The 21,677-nt window shown below is 45.9% G+C and overlaps 1 protein-coding gene across 3 annotated transcripts in view; it reads right to left on the reverse strand.

The window, feature by feature from the left end:
- The window catches only part of LAMB1 (laminin subunit beta 1), a 72,476-nt gene extending 51,203 nt beyond the window's left edge, over positions 1-21,273 (reverse strand). The window contains exons 1-9 of one of the 3 annotated variants that reach the window (XM_059712817.1): positions 21,127-21,273; positions 20,870-20,983; positions 19,637-19,812; positions 16,935-17,070; positions 13,192-13,265; positions 6,710-6,898; positions 6,554-6,617; positions 2,381-2,583; positions 227-347 (exon numbers count right to left, since the gene is read on the reverse strand). In XM_059712817.1, coding sequence (XP_059568800.1) covers positions 227-347; positions 2,381-2,583; positions 6,554-6,617; positions 6,710-6,898; positions 13,192-13,265; positions 16,935-17,070; positions 19,637-19,812; positions 20,870-20,906 — 1,000 coding nt within the window. In that variant the 5' untranslated portion in view covers positions 20,907-20,983; positions 21,127-21,273. The remainder of the gene's footprint in view (positions 1-226; positions 348-2,380; positions 2,584-6,553; positions 6,618-6,709; positions 6,899-13,191; positions 13,266-16,934; positions 17,071-19,636; positions 19,813-20,869; positions 20,984-21,126) is intronic. The other 2 variants (XM_059712818.1, XM_059712819.1) reach the window with 2 other exon arrangements.
- Between the last annotated feature and the right edge of the window lie 404 nt (positions 21,274-21,677).

The following is a 21,677-nucleotide window of genomic DNA, read 5'->3' on the forward strand; positions in this document are numbered from 1 at the left end:
TGAATTTGCTAAACACCTAGGTGCTGCTCAGTAAATAGTAATTTATTAATTTAACTGGGTGAATATTGGTCTCCTAAGGGTATCAGGGTAAAGCTGGGAAAAGGGTAGTAACTTTTCTTTTCTTTTTTTTCTTTTTTCAAAATAGTGTACTATCACCTTCTCTCTTACCAAAAGATGGATACTGGTGTCTGAATTGACTCAAAATGTCCCTCTGGCTGAGACTTACTTTTACAGGCATGGCTGTTTCGACCTTCGGCTGGTCTCCACGGTAAATCATGGTAGAAGTCCATGCACAGTTCACAGTTCAAGCCCTTGGTATTATGCCTGCACATGCAGTGGCCATGAACCTTGAAAGTTGTAAAAACAGGAAAGAGCAGAGTAAGAGGTATGCCAATGGCTAGATTTTTCCACCATCAATGGAAAATATAAACCCCTTTTCATACCACTTCTAAGCTCTAGTGCACCACAGTGCGGGTTTGTTTTTATTTGGTTCCTCCCCACGGTGAGTTCCATCTATTTTGTTGATGGCTATAGCACTCGTCTCTAGGAACTGTTCCTACTACATAATGGAAACTCAATACATATTTTATTAAAGTATCAATGGAAAAACCCAGATGAAGGAAAATAGTAACTTAAGAATATTTTAAAAACCAAAAAACTACAGTGGGGACTTGACTTACGAGTTTAATTGATTCCGAGACCTAGTCAATGCAAAAAATCAGCCGAGAGACAGCTGGTATCTCAAAAGACTCGTTAGTTGGGACACTCGTAAGTCAAGGCCCCACTGTAGTTACTTATGAGTTAAAAAAATGTATTATGATAGAAATCAACAAAAGTTGTAATGGAGAATTAAATTATACACACCACTTGGGAACAACTCACATTACTGCAAGTTTTGCCACTTATGCCGTATGAAAGATATTTGTTTGCTTGTTTTGTTTTTTTTACTTCTGGCACAGCACTTAAACTTTTTTCAACCAATTATTTTACATTTACATTCTTCCTCTTACATTTTTTTTTCCTTTAAGAAAGGAAATATAAAAACTCAGAAAAAACATACACATTATTTTGCTTTATGAGGGCCCATGATGCACTATTTTGCATTGTGTCACTGCAAGGCACATAAACCGTAAGTTCTCCTAGCCTACCAAATGGCATGTATGCAGGCGGGCATCTCACCTTAACACTAGTCTCTGCAGAATGGAATTCGGGAACAGGACAGACAGGTCCACCCTGCACCCACTCTGACAGGAATGCAGTTAGCAGAAGACTAATATCATGTCATTACAAGGTGATTTCACACAGGCTGAAAAATAGCTCCAAAGTACATACCACAGGACTCTACAGTTTCTGAACAAACAGTCCAATGCATTGCGAGATGCATGACAGTGACATGACTGCAAGACATTAGCTACACACCCAAAAGGCTACAGCGAAAGTAAATATAATCTTGACAGGGTTCTCTGATGTCGAAACCAGATTAGGATAAGTCCTCCCTCTAGGCTCCGTTAAAAAGTCAACTTTATGCAACAACTTCTCACGAGAGTGAAGGGAAGACAAGTTTTAGACGGTCAAGTGCACTCAACCCTGCACCTTGTTCGATGGGACTAATAAGCTTTGAGAAGGCAAACAGAAAGCCGTCAAGACCCAGCCTCCATCTGGAAGGAAGGGACCCAGGGGCAGACTCGGTTTGAATCTCCATCTGTCACATACTTATGTAGGGCCCTCTGGCAAACTCAGTGCCTGTTCTCCTCTAATAAGGACAGTTGGTTTAATAAATCCTGTCTGGCTTTAACATCATCTGGGTCTACAAGAATTATAATTGTACTTAGAAAACTGGTAAAACACTCTATCTTAATCCATTTTGCAAATCACCAAAATCCCCAGTTTTTAAAAGTACATGATATAAGAACACAGGGGAAAAGGATGAAACTAGAAGATATAAAGAAACAAAGTCCATTTAATTCCTAAATGATATTCTGTGGTTCTAGGTTCAAATTTCCAGTTTCTTTAGACTGGGATCAATTTCTGCCTTCTAGCATAAAGACTGGAATGCTTGTGATTTTTAACCTCCCCTAAAGTAAAGGAAGGTGTATTGTTATTTAGAGAACATTTTAATATTTGTTGATTAAAGTATCTACTGTAGTATCAGCCCGTAGCAACAATCTCCAAAAATGAATGCAGTGTCTATGAGCAGTCCTCACATCCTCAAAGTCCAAGAAAGTCAGCAAAGGGAAAATCAACTACGCTGCAAAGGCCTCATTGTAAGTCTGGAAAAAATAAAACCCCTAGAAAACGTGAAAGGCTCATGGGAAGTCCAGCTTCCATTTTCTTCAGATTCACCTGTGTAAGCAGAAACCCGCACGGAGCATTTGCTTACCATTCCTTCCACCTCTTCGTCGACTCCATCCACAGGGGCACATTCGCTGGCATGGCCGTAGCAGAAGCAATTTCCTCGAACCACCATATCATAAACTGCATAGTAGTACTTCTCCCGGATTTCCATCCTGGAATCCAAAAGGTTATCTCCCAAAGTATGTAGTTTCACAAACTTGATTCTCAAGTTGGTGATTTTTAAGAGATCTATGAAGGACACCAAGCAGATGAAACGTCTGATCAAACAGGCAAGATTTCTTTTGCAGCTACACATCATTTCTCTTCTCCGCAAGGCATGACAAACTAAAATGGCTTGTGTCAAGTTTACCCTCCTTGTCTGATCTCGATGATCATGATAGTAAAGTGTAACACGATGGGACAGTCGCTGGAAGACAGACAGCCTACAGCCTTCCCATTAGTTTAATGAGAAAGTTTACTCTGTGACGGATTTGTGTGCAGATTGATGTTTCGGGAAGAATGGAAGAGCGGAGACATTTATGACTGAGGTGGCATGACTGTCAGAACCCACGGGCACACAGTAATCTAACTACTGCAATGCCATCTGGTTCCTGTAGCACCCAGTGCCAGTCTCAAAATCAGAAAATTCCATCCAGGTGGGAAAGGGTTTATCAAAGCACCCAATTTCTCATTAACATCAGTGTAAGGTAGTTAGGAAGAAACATACAGGGTGGGGCAAAAGTAGGTTTGCAGTTGTTCATATAGGAAATAGTACAATAATCTATATATATATATATATAAAAGCCTAAAGTGACCTTTACAACCGGTTGACTGAACGACCAGTTGCTATGATGCACACTGATGATCACAGTTGCTATGATGCACACTGATGATGCATACGCTCAACGGAGGAGCTGGCCCCTGGTGATCAGTGCTCTCCCACAGCCAACTTCCCATGCCAGTCAACCTCCCACGGTCCCTCCCCCTGGCCATCCTGGATCGCCAGACAGGCCGAGGGACCTCACCCGGGCATGAATTTGTGCACTGGGCCTCTAGTTAATAAATAACAATACAAGTATAAACTCTGTGTTTTGCGTACTCACAACTGTAAACCTACTTTTCCCGTACCCTGTATTTCTGTATTTATTTCTGGAGAGGTAAATACTATCTGAAATTCCCCACCATTTAGATGTATTCCAAGTTACTAAAATAGATTTAACACTATAGGATAACCACATTCCAGGTACAGAATATCTCAACCAAGTTTTGAAGCAACATGACGATCTATAAGTTTCTTTGTCCTAGTTTTACAATACAAACTTACCAACAAAATACAGTGGCAGAAGGATAAAGGAGCTTAGTATTAGCATGATGGGGCAAATGGTTTTTTTCTCAATCTCTCTTATTTTATCTTCTTTTTCCTGGGTCTATAGATCTATGCTGATTACAGAAGCTGGGCAGCCAGTTGCATTCTACAGTAACTTTATAAACCAAGAGCCATTCCACCTTCTGATCAGTGTTTTCATTAATTACTAAAGTCGCTCTTGCTACAGTGGACACCACCAGATTGATTGTTCCATCTGCCCCCCTTCTTAGCTCTGTAGCCTGAAACTGCTCCTAAGCTTTACTTTCATTTCTGCTGATGCAGCCTTATTTCCCCGCCCCCAGGCTTCTAATTTACAACACAAGGCAACAGGGAATTGGCCCAGCGCATCAGATACTTTCAAAGCTTAAGTACAATTTTAAATACTTATAATATATGCATAGCTTACAATAGAAACGATAGAGGAGCCATGGGTGTAAAGAGAAAGTCCATGACTCCATGCATTAAAGTTGGGCTCTTTGTAAAATCAAAAACTAAACAGAGGAACCGAATGGAATTTATGAATGCCAACATTTCCTCCTGCACAAATGCTCCTACATAGAAAGAGCACAAGCGCCCATTGACGAGGCCAAACAACAAACTTGAAGAGCAGCTGGAGTATTTAGAAACCCTTGAACTGATCTTTGTGGAAGCCCATACACTCCCCTCCACTCTCCTGCCATATTTTACAACAACTGAGTCTCGCATTGACTGCTGTTCCAAGAGGCAAAAATCACTTGTGAAGTGAGTCTCAAAGGTCTCAACAATAGAAACAACCAAAGAGCGATTGTTCCCTTGATTACAAAGTAAATCAAAAGCATGAACAGCTAAAATGGATGCTTCTTCGATCTAGAAATAGGTTTTCTGATGCCATTTTACAACAGAAGACAACAGAATTATAATGGCAACACGTTCCCCAAGTCCCACAAGTTTCACCTAAAAAGGAGTAGACCGTGAGTCCTTCTAGGGACATGGCATTGGGGCCTGGGGGTGGGGTGAGGGGTCATAGGAGCCCAGGCGGACATTTCTCACAGCTGGACTTTGAGAGCAGGGAGGGCAGGCCTCACAGAGCTCACTCAGAAATCGCACAGGGCTGGACGTGCCACGAAATATTTGTTTTACAGCAGAATGAAAGAGCAAATTGCAGATCAGAGACAGTCTGGGCCACAGTGAAATTAAGTTAAGTGGGGAAACAGCAGTCTCCTGGCAATGTCCCCTGGACTGCTTCCATTCTCCTTCTCCGTGCTTCAGGCTGGGGGCTCCGCGTGGTTAAACAGGCCATGCCCAGCTGGGAGATAAGGCTTGCCCTGCCCCACTACCTGCCTGTATGCAGCTCAGAGCCCCCCCCCATACCCCCCTTTCATGCTGACCGGGGACCAGGTCTACACAAGACCTAAGCCACCGCTGACAGCAACAACAGTAGCAGCGCAGCTTCAACCTACCGAACACTTTCTATGCGTCAGGCATGTTGGTAGGTGATTTATGTACAGGAACTCATTTTCCCTCCCTAACAACCCTAAAGTCAATATTACTCTCTCCATTTACAGATGAAAAAAACAGAAGCTTTAAAAAGTTTTAAGCAAATGACTTGCCCTAGGTCACAAAGCTATAATACACTGGCACTGGGACTGAAACCCAAATCTGTCTCATTCCAAAGCCCATCCTTGTAATTAGTGCATATTCTGCCTCCCAAAAGATCTTAAGGTAATTCTGAAAAAATCGTAAGCATGGTTACTGAATGCTGCCAAGAGCTCTGAACTGAGAGTCCTAACTTAGGGGTTTAGGATCTGACATTAATGTCACCTCTCTCTCTGAGCTTCAGTTTACTCAGCTGTAAAATGGAAATACAACCCTCACCTCATTGAACATATTGAACGTGGCTGAGACTTCTGATTTCGCTATTCTTTCTTTTCTCCCTTTGACATAAAAGCCCTAGTCAAGAGTGTGAGAGCGCATGGCCATCTAGCTAGAGTTGTTCTGCAGCATAGCCTGCAGTATAGTCATGTGACCAATTGTGGCCAATGAGATGTGAACAGAAGTGATAATAGCTTCTGTGTCACTTGCCTTTCACTTCTTCCCCTCCCACAGGTTGGGACAAAGCCATTGGTTCAGTTCTAACCATGCGGACAGATAGAATAAGACGGAAGGCACCTGGGAACCTGGGTGACCTACTGGCTAGGGTTCCCAGATTTAGCAATAAAGACACAAGATGCTCAGTTAAATTGAATTTCAGACAAGCCATCATTTTTTAGTATAAATATGTCCCAAATATCACATGGGACATAGTTATACTATGGGGTATACTTGTGCTAGTCACAGATATTACATAGGACATAGTTATACGAAAAAAATAATTCACTGTTTATCTGCAAGTCAGATTTAACCGGATGTCAGTCTGTCTTTTATGTAGTGAGCCTACATGTGGCAATTGAGCACCTCTTCTCTGAAAATCCCTCTGGGTGGTTTTGTCAGAGAGAAATAACCTTCCATTTACTTGAGCCACTGTATTTTTGGGACACTTCGTTACAGCAACTTAATGTGAGTGTGCGTGTGTGCTCACACACACATACTAGTAAACATATATTACACTGAGCAAAATAAGTAAGGTATTAGGACAAGCATAACTGCTTGAGTATTATGACATCAGTCTTTTACTCTTATCAAAATGTATTACCCATCCACGAGGACTTTGATTACTGCCCATTTCGAGTTTCTGGTAGGGTTGTGCAGAGAAGAAAAGAAATGAAGAGGGTGGATTTAGCACTGTATATTTAGATTCTGGGTAGCAGTGCTCTGGCTAAGAGTTCTTCCATGATTGCTATTTTCCATCAAACTTTTATCTGAAAACAAGCTTACTCTGTATCCTTGGACTATAAGGATCATCTATTTTGAACGCAGGATCTAAAGCCCGAAATATCACCTAAAAATAGAGAGAAGAGTAATTGGTATTTCTGCAATGATCAAAAACTAGATTTGCAAGTAGAATGTAATACCAAAAAAGGGCAAACAAACCTCTCCTTCTGTTGAGGGTTCAATGTCAGAATATCGGGAATCACAAATTATATCATCGACGTTCTTCATGGGGCCCGTGGAGACGCCCGGAAATGAGCTCTCACAGTCATAAGCGAAGTATCTGTACACGCCCCAGGTTTTCCCAAAGTCCGACGATCGTTCTATCAGCATCGCGGCTGGGCGGAATGTCTAAAGGCAGGGTGGGAAAGACTCATTTGATGTTTTTCTGTTGTTGTTTTTTTTAATCTCAAATGAAAATAACACTCAACTGTGTGCCACAACCATGAATGCTTGTGGCTGGTATTGCAGACAATAAATAGCTGGACTTCAAGTACTTCAAGCTGTTCCACGGAACCTCTTCTTGCAAGGAAAGTGTCTAGCCTCTAAATTTTGCACTTTCTCCCACCCTACCAAGACTAGTAAGCTGTTTCTCTTTAGAAGCTGATTATAAACAGGCCTTAATAGCCAACAAGTTTTGATACATTTAGTCACCAGGCCCATAAGATGACTGGTTAGTATGAGTGCTTATTCTTTCCATCTTTCATTTAATTATTCAACAGCTGTGTAATGACTACTGCTCAGTACCACACACTGGTCTATATGCTGTAGACGGTCCAATGAGGTACCAAAATAGATATAAATCATTTACAACACAATACATCAAACACCACAGTAGAGTCACATGTGGTGTGCTTTGGGAAAACAAGAGGAAGGAATTACTAACTCAGGAATCTGGGGAATCCACTCCTTAGCTATACACCCAAAAGAACTGAAAACAGGGACTTGGACCGGTATGTGTACATGAACATTCATAGCAGCATTATTCACAACAGCCAAAAAGTAGAAACAACTCAAATGTTCACCTACAAATGAATAAATAAAAACAATATACATACAATGGAATATTGTTCGGCCATTAAAAGGACTGAAATTCTGATATTTCCTACAGCACAAATGAGCCTTGAAAACATTATAGTAAGTGAAATTAGCCAGGCACAAAAGAACAAATATTTCACTTACATGAAATGTCTTGAATAGGCAAGTACACAGAAATAGGTTAGAGGTTTCCAGGGGTTGTAGGGAGGGGTCAATAAGGAGTTACTGCTTAATGGGTAGAGTTTCTATTTGGGGTGATGAAAAGTTCTGGAAATAGATAGTGGTGATACTTACACAAGGTTGTGACTATACCTAATGCAACTGAACTGTACACTTCAAAGGGGTGAAGAGGGCAGAGTAGGAAGGAATTTGTTTGCCATGCTAAGGGGTTTCCTTTATCTTTATGCAATAAAAGGGCAACAGATTTAACTGGACAAAATGAACTGATCAGATTGCACTTCAGAAAAATAACTCTGTGGCAGAGATACTGGACACGGAAATGAAATGAGACAAGGAAACCAAGAGACAGAAAAAAGATGAAGGTCTTAACTCAAGCCTTACAGTTTGAATACAGATAAAGGGATGGGATTGACTACTGAAAATGTAGTGAAAGTAAAATATACTGAATTGCACTTGGGGATCAATTAGGTTTCAGTGCAAAGGGATGGAGAGGAAAGAAACACAGGCACCTGAGCTTAAGTAGCTGTGGGGACTGTGCTGCTAATAACAAAGACACAGAAGAGATGTGAAAGCATTTCGTTTTGGACTAATGACGTGTGAGGCATCCACATGACGACGCCCACTCGACAATTGAAAACAGTGGTCTGCCACACAGCTGCAAGGATGGAGCGTGAAACATGGATTTGGGAAACACTGTATACATACAATATTTGAAACCTCCACAGAAATAATTTCTCCCCACAAAGCAATGGGCAAGCCCTGGCCGGTGTGGCTCAGTTGGTTGAGTGTCGACCTGTGCACCAAAAGGTTGCTGGTTGAATTCCTGGTCAGGGCACATGCCTGGTTGCAGGCTTGATGCCGGTGGTGGTGGTGGTGGTGGTGGTGGTGGTGGTGGTGGTGGTGGTGTGAGGGTGGGGGCGGGGAGGGGGAAGAGAAATGAAGGGGGCAGCCAGTTCATGTTTCTCTCTCTCCCTCTAAAAACAAAACAACAACAACAAAAAATGAGCAAGATAAAAGAGAGCCGGGCAGTGCTCCAGGAAAATCCATCAGCAAAGGGCTAGACAAGGAAGGAGAGGGGTGCTTTGAACTTTAATTATTTCATTTAACCTTCTGTTATGGACTGAATTGTATCTTCCCAAAATTCTTAAGAAGACCTAACCCCCAGGATCTCACACTGTGACTGTACTTGGAGGTAGGGTCTTTAAAGGCATAAGTAACGTGAAATGAGGCCATTACAGTAGGCCCTCATCCACTGCGACTGGTGATCTTATAAGAAGAAATTAGGCTACAGACATGTATAGAGGTAAGGCCATGTGCAGACACAAGGAGAAGACAGCCATCTGTAAGTCAAGGAAAGAAAAGGCCACAGAAGAAACCAACTCTGCTGACACCTTGACCTGGGACTGTTGTCTAAGATAGCGGTTGCCAATCTTTCGGACCTCACGGACCACAGTGGTCCACAGACCAGCGGTTGGCGACCTCTAGTCTAAGCCACCCAGTGTGTGGTGCTTTGGATGGCAGTCCTAGGGAACTACTTTGGCCTCACAACACATTTGTCTTATGGATGAGGAAACTGAGGCTCAGAGATATCAACTGACTTGCTAGCTATCGTCAGAGCTTAGATTCAAATCCAAGCTGAATGAAGACCAAACCTATCTTTCTGCCTCAGTAGCATAATAGAAGACTGAAAATGGATGTTAGAGAAGAAGGAAAGAGAAGATAGAAATCCTGGAAACTGAGGCAGGACAGAGGTTTAGGGGGGTGTGGTGAACAAGGTCAACCGGAAATAAGAGATGAATTAGAATGAGCATTGAAAGTAGGCAAAGGCTTCAACACTGATGAACATGTAAGCGCATTCTGGGACGTGAAGTCAGGTTCCAATGGAGGAAGTGAAGCGGACCTTGCAGACAGACACTTCTGAATTAAAACCAATGCCCAACAGAAATCTGGGCGACAACTAAAGGCACATTCCCAGGCCTCCTCTTGCCTCTCTTAATCCTGGTTGTCTTTTCCACGGATAAGAGGAGACGAGTGTCCGATAATGAAGGTCACATTCTGACAGTCTTTAATTTATTCAACTAGTTGTTCAAGTCCTTTTTTTTTTTTTAACCTATTCAGGAATATTAAAAAAATGATACTTTATTAGAATTTTAAAGTAACGGGGGAAACCCCAATGGCTAACTGAACCAGGGCACACTCCCCATGAGAACAGCTCCTGGGTGGTGATGTGTGGGGACAGACCAGCCTGATGTCTGTGTCATAAGGGAGCAGAGAGGAAAAGCCTCATAGCCAGTCCTGGCGAGGCTTCCTTCTCCCTCCCTTCTGGAAATTTCTGAGTCCCAAAGGGCCACCGACGGATTATCCAATTTCCTGTGGAGTTAAGAAGCTGCTGGAAACGAGAACAACACATTTCACCTACAGAACGGAAGCCTTTCCACGCTCTCTGCTTAGTCACCAACCTCTTCAGGCCTCACACTGCTGCACAGTTGCCTCTGAATTTATACTAAATAAGAGAGCTGTGCGTTTGAAAACATCTGGCTATAGGCAAAAACACACCGAGTATATGCTAAATAAATGTTGCTAGCAATCCGCTTAGCAACCGGCCATCTCCATGGCAAACACGATTAAGAGTGACGTGTATTCTTCATCCTCACACGCTTCCTGTCCTCACCATTGTTAACAGTGCCACTACCCTCTAGTTGAGATCTGAGTAATCTTTGATTCAGCCCTTTCCTTACCCTTCCTTCCACTGCTCAGCTCATCTTTCTCCAAGTCATGGTTTGAGTGACCTTTGATTCTAAGGGGTCCAACTGACTTTCTTAGAAAACGGGCTCCACCTCTGGGCGATGATTCTCAGAGGCAGGAGTAGCAGGGGCAACGGGATATGTGTGATCAGGAAAGCTTCCCAGAATGCTTCCCAAGACCTCTGGGCTGCAGGAGGCGGCTCCCTCCTACCTGAGGGTCACAGACAGCCTGTGTGTGGACACCAGCCCTCTCGTCAGTCAGCCCTTCCTCAACAATGACCTCAACAAGAAGCCCAAGATTGTCCCAGGCTCTCCTTTACATATCCGCTCGACTCCCTCCCTGAAACACAGTTCTCAATTCCTTGTCAATTGTTCCCTATTTCCTATGAAGTTCACATTCCTCAGCAAGGAATCGAGGTCCTTCTGTCATCTTACTTCCCTTCCTCCCCTCACGGCCCACAGCAAATCGACACTGTACGTGCTGAACAAGCCTGGCCAGGAGAGTCCCACCAGCAGGGCCTTGTTCTCAGGCTGTTTCCTCTGCCCAGAAGGGCTTTGCTCCCACCTCCTCCCACTGAAATCCTGCTCATTCCCCCTGGCCCAGGTCCAGGGCAGCCCCAGTCCTCTCCCCATGAGGCTTTCTCTCCTATCCCAGGCTCAAGTTACTCTCCCACGCCTCCATGCTAATGTACATGATCTGAACTTCTGCTATGGCAGCTGGCATATTCTGTCTTGTATTAGAAGTTATTTGTAAGTATGTTTCTTCCCTAGAAGCCTGGAAGCTCTGGGTAGGCAGTAACTCCTCTACCTTTATAAAGCCCTGGCCAGGATGGCTCAGTTGGTTGGGCATCAGCCCGTGCACTGAAAGGGTGCCAGTTCGATTCCTGGTCAGGGCACATGCCCGGGTTTCAGATCTCCATCTACAGTAGATGTTGTGTAGGAGGCAGTTGCTCGATGTTTCACTCATGTCGATGTTTCTCTCTCTTTCTCCCTCTCTCTTCCTCTCTCTCTCTAAAAATCAATTAAAAAAATTTTTTTTTCAAAATCCCATGAAGCCTGGACCAGTTTCTCACAAACACAAGATGGCTGGTTTCATTCACTTATTCACTTATCAGTAAATTAGAGCAATTATGTGCCAAGCGTTAGCACATATACAAGTGATCACATTTCCACGATGGGCCCGGGGAGCAAGATTACCCCTATAACCGGAACAGAGGGGTATGTCACACAACCTCATAACACAGGTGTTGTTACTGTTCCACTTTACCAAGGGGGAAGCCAAAGCTCTGGCCACACATGCCAGGAAGGGGCAGAATGGGGATTCACACCCAAGTTTGTCCAGCGCCACATAGATGTTGCTGTTTACACACGAGCTAGAACCAAAAGGATGAGTTCTCTCTCATAAAGTCTGACAACTTGCACCCATTCTTCACATCTCAGTTATGAAATCACCACCTCCTCCATTTGACCTTCTGCACTGTGGTGCAGAATTTCATCCTTGGCCCACTGGGTTCACTTGAACGAGTTTCAACTACAGAATACGTGCCCCAAGGACTTTTAGATAACAAAAAAATCTCAGAGCTACCCATGTATGTAAACAGAAGCCTCCTCCAAAGTAAAAGATAGGACCATAAACATTAATAAAGATGACTGAGTATACTCAGGTGTCACATAACATGAAGGCAATACCCTCATGCATAGCTGAGTGTTCATTTCAACTGCCAGGTTGAGTGTGTGATCAATGAAGGGACAAGGAGTAAGTGAAGAAGGTGTTTAGTGGAAGCCCTCCCCACCCTCGCGATATCAGGTGTCACAGTGTAAAGGGTCAGCAGTAACAGCAGCGAATGAGCAGCCCAGTACCTCCCGGTCACATTCTGACCTCCTCGCCCGCCCCTGCCCCCGCCTGCCCGGCTTCAGTAGAGGACACAAGCGAGACTTCCATGGCCACCTGCCCACACGGTCAATCTACCCTGGCACCTTCTCCGAACCCGAGAGGGGGGTAGATAAGGCCCCCGACTCCCACTGAAAACTATTCACAGGTGATTTTAATCGGAGAAGTAATAAGTAAATTATGGGTTTTGTGTGAACCAACATGTACTCTAAGCCATGTGAAGTCTGTCATTTCCAGGCAGCTGCTGAGGAGGAAACAAAGGGACTTTGTACAGAGGCATTCCCTGGTCCCGGAGTCATTTTACATCTCGAAAAGAAAAAGAATGAGAAAATCCGCGCTTAAGAAGGCCTGCACATTTCATGAGGAACTGTACACTGTTCCCACAAATTCTGCAAAACCTTGGAAACGAAAGATAATACACTTCCTTTCCAGTTACCAAACTCAGCACTAAATCACCAACACAAGCGATCAGGGAGTTACTCTCCAGATGTTTTATTGCGGTTGGGAGAGTCAGAGCTGCCTCTCTCTCCCTGGGGAAAGAAAAAGATACCTAGTTAAAAGTTTACAGCGGGAGCACCTTAGAATAGTGGCTTTCTCTCCTTATTGCTGTGTAGAGTATTTAAGCATAGTTATTCATGCCCGTGTTTAAAAACCTGCTCAACTATCCCAATTTATAGCAACAATCATATTTAAGGGCCCATTTAGGTCAATTCGCAGCAGGCATCTGTTTTGAAAGTGGGGATATACGGTGCTTTCACGTGTCATTTGTGAGAAAGTTATGGATTCCTTACCTTGAAGGTCATTATGAGATGAGTAAAATGGAATTCTGCTTCCAGATCCAGTTGGATGGTTACATTTTCCACGCCTATAGATATTTTTAAATAAAAAGGAAACAGCAAGGTAAACAGGCACATCTGTGAACAATTGAGACCATTAAGTTATTTTTTAAAAATACATTTTATTGATTTTTTACAGAGAGGAAGGGAGAGGAATAGAGAGTTAGAAACACTGATGAGAGAGAAACATCGATCAGCTGCCTCCTGCACACCCTCCTACTGGGGATGTGCCCGCAACCAAGGTACATGCCCTTGACTGGAATCGAACCTGGGACCCTTCAGTCCGCAGGCTGACGCTCTATCCACTGAGCCAAACCAGTCAGGGCCCATTAAGTTATCTTTATGCTTCTCACAGAAAGCCTCTTTGCCTTTTACCTTAACCTGAAGGTGCAGACAAGATGACAATAAGTCTCTGCCCCGCCCGGCTGGCGTGGCTCAGTGGTTGAGCATCAACCTATGAACCAGGAGGAGGTCACGGTTCGATTCCCGGTCAGGGCACATGCCCGAGTTGTGGGCTCGATCCCCAGTAGGTGGCAGCCGATCAGTGATTCTCTCTCATCATTGATGTTTCTACCTCTCTCTCTCTCTCTCCCTTCCTCTCTGAAATCAATAAAAATATATTTTTTTAAAAAAATTCAGGTGGTAAAGCCCAAGTCCGAGGATCCTCCATCTCCCACACACCCTTCTGGAGCTCAGCATGTGGAATCTGTTCCCGGGAATAAGGCATCTGGCAGCGTGCCTCCTGCTGCATCAAGGACATCTTTTCTTAGGAAACATCCCCCCAGCCCTCTAAGCCAAGAGGCTCTCCAAGGGGAAGGAGAGGGGCGCTTCCTGTGCACAGCAGGGACTGGGCTTGCAGTCTAAAGTGCAAGGGCACAACCCGCCTTCAGAAGAAACACAAATGCTCCCTTTTCTCTAGGAAAAGAAATGAATCTACCACATATGTTAGTCATACTCCAACTTAGAAAAGCCCAGCCCTGATGGAGAAGGCTTTGGATGCATTTCCACAGCTGGAAAACAATGCCAAAGAGACAAAGGGTCCGTCCAGTAAACAAACGAGCCCAGACAAATACTAACATCTCCCCTTTCCCGGGGAGAGCCTGCACAAACACATGAGCCTTTGCACCAGGCCCCGAGGGTCCATCAGAGCGGCTTTCACACACTGAAAAACCACTGGAACTCCAGAGATGGAAAAGGCCTGCCACCCCAGCCCTAGGACCCTGCCTGTTTGGGAAAGGAGACCTTTCCAGCTTTCCTACACTTCAGAGAGCTTTGGGGGTCCACCTTCCAGAGCAAAAGAAGCCTTAAGTGCAAGAAGACAGGAATGTGTCAGAATGAATCATGGCACTGGCGCTGGTGTATTTTCAGGAAACCAGCAGGACTTTTGAAATAAACTCTCATGCTGAAACTCTACCATGTCAACTGGGGGGAGGGGAAAGAGGTCACTGGGATGGATATGCGTTAGTTGGGAGGTTAAAGAAAAACATGATAGTTATACTAACTTTATCTAAATTCTTAAAAAGAACCACATTATAAACCTGTTCTGGACATTTCCTTTCAGATGAAATGTTAGCCAAGTAACCACATGTCTCCCCTCTCCCCAGGCTTTTAAAAACTCACAATATGTGTTCAAAGTGAAGAGATAACGAAATAACATAAATACCAACAAGACTGGTGCCATTTCTGCAACATAAGACCATGTGCTGCAATGTGTGGCCTAAAAGCACATTCCATTTTAGATTTATAACCTAATAAAGCACTACAGCTGTTTTGTTTTGTTTTGTTTTTTAATATGGGAAGAAAAATCCATGGAGAAAAGAAACAAGGTCATCTTCCACAGTGTATCTGATTTCTGTCAGACCTGGGAATGGATCACCTTGGAGGGTAAGTTAAAAGTAGCTGTATATGCCGAGCCTGATTCTATGCCTGACAACTGATCATTTAATGCCTTCATGTAAAGCTCATTTTGGACAGAAAACAGATAAAAATCACATTTACAAAGGAAGTCCTTCCTTGTCACCTATCAGACAACAGAGAGATGACAGGGGACAGTAACAATAGTCTGGCTTTCTGAAGACCACGTTCCATCAGTCTCGTGTCATCTAATCTTGTGCCAGAGCGACAGAGGAATCTAACTGAGAAACATCTCCTCTGTGGCATTTGGCCTCCCTTGCAACACAAAATAAAAACTGTAGAAATTTTTAAACTCCTGATGTTACCAAGAAAAACCGTCCTCTAGAACTACAGCACCTGCTCTGGACATTTCCTTTCAGATGGAATGTTAGCAAATGAGATCTTTGCTGACCTTGATGAACTATTTTACTGTCTATCACCTAAAATGGGAACGGTGCCCATTCTAACACTCAGGCATCCTTCCCCTGTCTCTCCATTTCACTGGAAGAACGAGAGCAGTCAGGAAATGCTCAGTCTACTCCTGAGCTTGTGCTATTCCAGAAGTCCTTTGTGATTCAGGAACAGATTTACAGAAACTTCTTTCACCCTGATCTATCAACCAAGACATCCTCCCAGCAGAATTAACGAGGCTCTGACTGATGCATGCTCTCTGCGGACCAGTCTATCTCAATCAATCTGGTAACCGATGGCGTCCTAAGGCCAACCAGTGAATAGCCAACCCTCCTCCGAAACCAACAATCTTCTAGAATGCATGTGGGATTTTATAGTGGATGATGAGGAAGTCCACTAGGAGTTCTTCTTTACAGAATCATGAATGACTGCCAGCATCCACCAACTTCTCAGGTGTAGGGCATGTGATAATGAGATCTAGTAGTGTCCATGCTTTCTATGGCCAGGCTCAGGTTCATTTCTGAAAGCCCTTTCTCATATTTTTTAAAAATATATATTTTATTGATTTGTTACAGAGAGGAAGGGAAAGGGATAGAGAGTTAGAAACATCGATCAGCTGCCTCCTGAACACTCCCTACTGGGGATGTGCCCGCAACCAAGGTACATGGCCCTTGACCTGAATCGAACCTGGGACCCTTCAGTCCGCAGGCCGACACTCTATCCACTGAGCCAAACCAGTTAGGGCTCTCATAATTTTATTTTTTAAATCTAATGAATTACGAACATCATAACTCTACCTCTATTCCCCAAAGTTCACATTCAAGCTTGAAACAAATGCAAAACTAATTTTGGCTTAATTCCACGGCAATAATAACAGTATATCTGATGAATTTATTAAACCAAAATCCAAAAGGCAAAGAAGGGACAAAGGATTGAAAGGGACACACTCACTGGGGAAACTGACTTGGGTATATTCATGTCGACCAAGTCTTTGAAAAGCCACACCCAATGCTTATTCATAGCACTATTACTAAGTTTTCTTTCGATAGAAGGAAGGTGGTGATAGTGGTGGGGGCTTGGGATTGATCAAAATGAAAGATGCTACATGTTTGTGGAAGAAGAAGGGCCTGCGACAGTACAGGGCCTTCCCACGCCCTCCTCAGCACTTGCACACGCGCCCCAAAGGCCCTCTCAGAATGAGGACTGTGAATTTCTTTGGTCTAGCATGAAAGACTGCTCTCTGGTAGGAAGTGCATGAGAAGTTGCTTCGGGCAGTACATCTGTCAAAGGCCGTGCTCACAGGACAGAGGAACCATCGTCATTATAAACACCCAGGAGTCTGGAAACCCCTTTCAATCACATTCCACAGGCTTGTTCCCACACCAGCCACATACCATTTTCAGATTGCCACCAAATCTTAAGGCGGTTTGGAGCAAATGTAGTGACCACATTTTCAATGAGATGACTGTCAGGATTGAGGGTCTCATGATAAGGATCTTGAGAATTGCAAATGAAGCATTTTTTGTCCTCCTGAAAAGCAAAATGAGTTTCATGAGTCTAGGAAACAATCTTCCTCTCTCTCTCTCTCTCTCTCTCTCTCTCTCTCTCTCTCTCTCTCTGACACAATAAAAATCAAGCCCACAATACAAAAATCAAACCTGCTCGCTTCCAGAAAAATGAATGTGCCACAATTACTTAAATGACATATCACATGCCTTTCACTTCAATTTACTGAGTATGAAATTCTCCTGAAAATGTCCTCCTCTCTTGCAAATTCAAGGTCAAAAGTAAAAGAAAGCATTGTTCCCACCAGCTATTAATGTAATTAAAATGAAATTTCTAGGCTTAAGGCTTAATCTCAGTAAATAGCTAGAGGAGCTTAGTCTTCAAGGAAGATGCAGAAGAGGTCTCAGAGAATTTTTGCTAACATAAAGCAAACAGAAAATGAAAGGGGGGAAAAACACACAATTTGGCCCTTATTTCCTAAAACCTACATCAGGCAGAAACCAAGTATTAGGCAGAGGTATTGAAGAAGCTTTAGGAACTACAGAATAAGATTTCTTAGCTTCTACTCTGCCCAAGCTGTGAACCAGTAGCGGTGGCCTGCAGGCTACCAACTTCTCAGCATATCTGGGGAGGGGGTACCAGGCTGCCCTACTGTGTTGGGAGCACTATAAACTGTGACCAACTCAAAGAACAGCGAAGTGGACCTGGACTGGAATTGAGGCATACTTTAGGTTTTAGAGCAGCTTTCAACTGCTCTCTTCTCACTTTGCTTCTCCCCAAAATGGGGGCCACAGCCACTCTGGCATTGGGTCAGGAAAGTTCAAAAACCCCCCCTTTGTCCTCCAGCACCGCAAATCATCAAGCGCCAAACTCAACCGTTCCCTTCTCCACACGGGGCTCTGCTCTCTACCTAATTTTTCTGAAATGCAAATTAACCTTAAGTCTGGAAATGATGCCGAGACTGAAATCTATAGAGACCCACACACACATCTTACAAATAACATTTAAGCAAGGGTGATGTTCCTATGAGGACAATATCAACTGACTGTACTTTTACAATTTATCTCCTTCCTCCCAAAAGGATTTAGAGCCTGGCAAGATGCACTAATGAACTAACTTACGGAGCGCAGAAGTGAGGAATGCAATAAGACCCTGAACAAAACACATAAGCTTCCTGACTCATTTAAGTTTACGCCCACTAGATGCCTGAGAAAAGTGCACACCCAGGCTCTTTCTTTGGGCTCTGATATGTGGAGAGCACGCCACCATTTCTTGGGTAGTCATGTGAACCAGAGTCCAGCGCTACTTGCTTTCAACACAAATGGTCCAATTCTCCTTCTGGTCAAAGCTGGTTTCAGAATCGGGGGACTCATGTACAGGATGTCCAGGCCTCTGAGATAAGTGTTGGCATAAGATTCTAGGTAAAATTGATATGCCAATAATAGAAAAAGTAACATTTGCCTTCATTAACTTGTAGTCAAGGACACAAATACTGAAGAACAATTACCAGAACTTACAAAAAGGTTAATTATAGCCTCCCTTTTAATCAGGAGGAAGCAGTCTAGACATCTCTGCACAAACCTGGAAGCAGAGTGGAATCCACTTTACCACATTCCTTTGGTTTAATTTATCAGGTCTCCAGAATGGGCTCTCCTTCTGCTGTGGAAAGGCGGCTCCAGCCTAAAGAATCTAAGCTGTAAGGCATGCCACCCTCTGTCCTGCTCCTGGAGGGCCGGTGTACAGGTGGGTGGAGCGACCAAAATTAGAGCAATTGACTTGGAACTGGCCCCACCTGTGAGACTCACTTTCTCCTTGCTCCAGAGACCAAAGCTATCAGTCTCCTTTTTAAAAATCGAGGAAAGGGATTCTCATTCTGGATAGTTTACACTTTGAATAATTGGTTCTTTTAAAAATTGGTTTTGATTTTGTAAAAATGTGACTTCTGACATCTAAAATCTGGTTCTACTTTTAGAAACAGAAAACACCCCGAAATTTCATGCAGGTCCTCACGGTACCATGGCAACCAGCGCATTTTGAAAAAGAACGCATCTGAACCTGATAGCTAATAAAGGTAGGTGGGAGAACAGCGCCAAATGAGGCGAGGAAATCAGGGCCGATGACTGAAGAGACCTTACAAGGTGTCTGTCAAGTGCTGGACTATCCTTCATCCAAGTGCAAGGTTTGAAAAATAGAAAATCCCAAATCACTACTCATTATTTAAAAAAAGCAGAAAGAAAAGAAGAGGGTAAACCACTTTTTATACACATTTTCCAAAGGGGAAAGATTAAACCACTCACTCACTCCTGGAACCCCTGGGTTTAGGGCGCCGGGCAGGGGCCAGGTCTGCCTGCAGCTCTGCCTTTCTATCATGCCTGTGCCGGCAGCGGTGGCGGCAGGAAATGTTTGGCGGATGCAACTGTGCAAACTGAGATGGGGCTAAAGGGTGAGCTACCAGCCGAATCCGGGGCCTCCCTGGCTGGCCGGGCTTCCTATCTGGATCGCTGGCAGGATGTGGAGTCCCCGGGGCCAGCCCCTTTGGTCTGGACTGGAGGAGGTGCGCGCAGAGCGACTGGAGGCTCTCCGCCCTCACCTGGAGGTGGCTAACGATGCAGTAAGGCTCGGGCGTGTGCAGCCCGCACGTCGAGGTCACCGAAAGCCGCTGTGCCCTGCCGATGAGAAGGTCCCCGGTGGCTGGGTAGCAACTGCCCTCCGCGCAGCCGTAGCTAAACTCCGGTTCTTGAGCGCGCACTCGGATTCCGAACACGGCTGCGGAAGGGGCAGATGGGGGGGGCGGAGAGGTGGGGTGGGGGATTCGGAGTAGGCAGCGAGCCCGAGCAAAAGGAACAAGCAGGGGCAGAGATAGAGTAGGTTTAGATGAAAGCAGAATGCATAGAAAAGACACACAATGGAGAGGTGAGCGTGGGGAAGGCAGGGACGTAGAGAGGAGCCGTATAAAACACACACGGTCCCAGGTTTGTCCAGCGGCCAAGGGCATCGCGTCCACCCTGACCTGCCCCGGGCACAAAAGATAGATGTGCAAACCCACCACTTCGATGTGACTGGACTTAGGCACAGAGAAGCGGGCATCTGCGCTGGAGTGTGTGTGAACCCGCGTGCACGTGGCAGCCCGTGCATCCTCGCAGTGAGTGCGAGTGTGCGCGCGCGCGGAAATCTGTGATCGTGGGGTCACAGAAGAGTGTGTGCCTGTGTGTGCGTGCATGCGAAAAGACCCCTGGTTTGAGGGGCGAGGTGACGGGCTCGCGGGGGACCCCGCTTTCCCCCAGCAAGGGGCGAGCGGACAATCCCTGAGGCTTTGGAGCGGCTTCAACGCTTCGCCATTCCGGGGAAGCTCCGCGTCCAGCTGTTCCTGGCGCCAGCCGGGGGCAGACAGCGCCGGTAATGAAAGCCACATGGCCCCAATCTGTTCCCAGGATGAAGCCTGCGCTCAGCTGGGGCACTTTCCTGGGAAATGGGTTCCCGGGGAGCCCTCCGCGGCTGGCCCTGCCACCCCGGGGCGCCTGCCCCGCGGTGGAGAGCCCCAGCAGGGACGCGCCGAAGGTGTAAAGTCCCGCGCAGCGGCCACGGGACCGGCAGCCCTGGACCCGGAGCCCAGGGGATGCGGGTCGGCGATGATCCTCGTGCGCCGTCTTCAGCCGCCGCCGCCGAGGGCGCTGGCATTTAACCCTGGGCTAGGGGATGATTTCCACTCCACTCCAGCCCCTCCCGATCCCCCAGGCGCCCTGGGAGCTGGGTCAAACGGCCAGGGGGTGTTCGTCGCCCACCTCCAAGCCCACCCCTTCCCCCACCGTTTCCTCGGAATTACCTAAGACACCGAAAGCGAGCACCTGGAGCAGCCCCATGTCCAGTCCCTTGAGCCGAGGGGACCCGGCGGAGGAGCGATCACCGAGCCGCCTGCCCTGTCTTCCCGTGGTCCTTTATGGAGAGGTGGAGTGGGGGGAAAAGGCAAACGTTCAGACAGAGGAGAGGGGCCCTTCCATTTCCTGCCTCTCCCACGGAAGCGGGGGGCGGGGGGTAGGGGGTGGGGAGGGGGAAATCGCGCAGCCACTTTGTTCAGCTCACCCGGCGGTGCGAGCGCTCTCCCGGCGGCCGGCAGCCTCAGCCAAAGAAGGGAATTAGAAAGTTTAGCCTCGGGAGGAACCGAGGGAGGCGCCTGTGCTCATGCGCAATTTGCGAGCCCGCGGAGGGGGCGGGCAGCGGGAGGCCACTGCTCGGCCAGGAGGGGGTGCGGTCCCACCCTTCGGGGGCGCTTTTGTTTTAAAGGACGCGCCTGCGGTCGCTGCAGGATTTGGGCCCGTCCAGTGCCCTGTGAGGGGCGACGGGACTGCCGCCGGGTGTGCGCCCCGGGTGTGCGCAGGGGGTGCGCCGCGCGCGGGCTGGCCCCGGAGGTGGGTGTTCAGGTCGCCAGGCCTGGGGGGGAGGGGAGGTGGTCGGGACCTCCCGCGCACTTGTGCAATTTACATTTGGAAGGGGTGAGTCACTAAAGGTGCCCAAAGGGTACTAACTCTGGCACCGAGCTTTGGAGAAAGGCGGGTTAAACCTTTGCAAAGGGTCGACTTGTCAGGCTAATTCCTGAGAAAGAAGAGACCCGTCTGGTGTTGGTATCACTGAGC

Source organism: Myotis daubentonii, chromosome 10, assembly GCF_963259705.1.
Source record: "Myotis daubentonii chromosome 10, mMyoDau2.1, whole genome shotgun sequence".
Taxonomy (NCBI): domain Eukaryota; kingdom Metazoa; phylum Chordata; class Mammalia; order Chiroptera; family Vespertilionidae; genus Myotis; species Myotis daubentonii.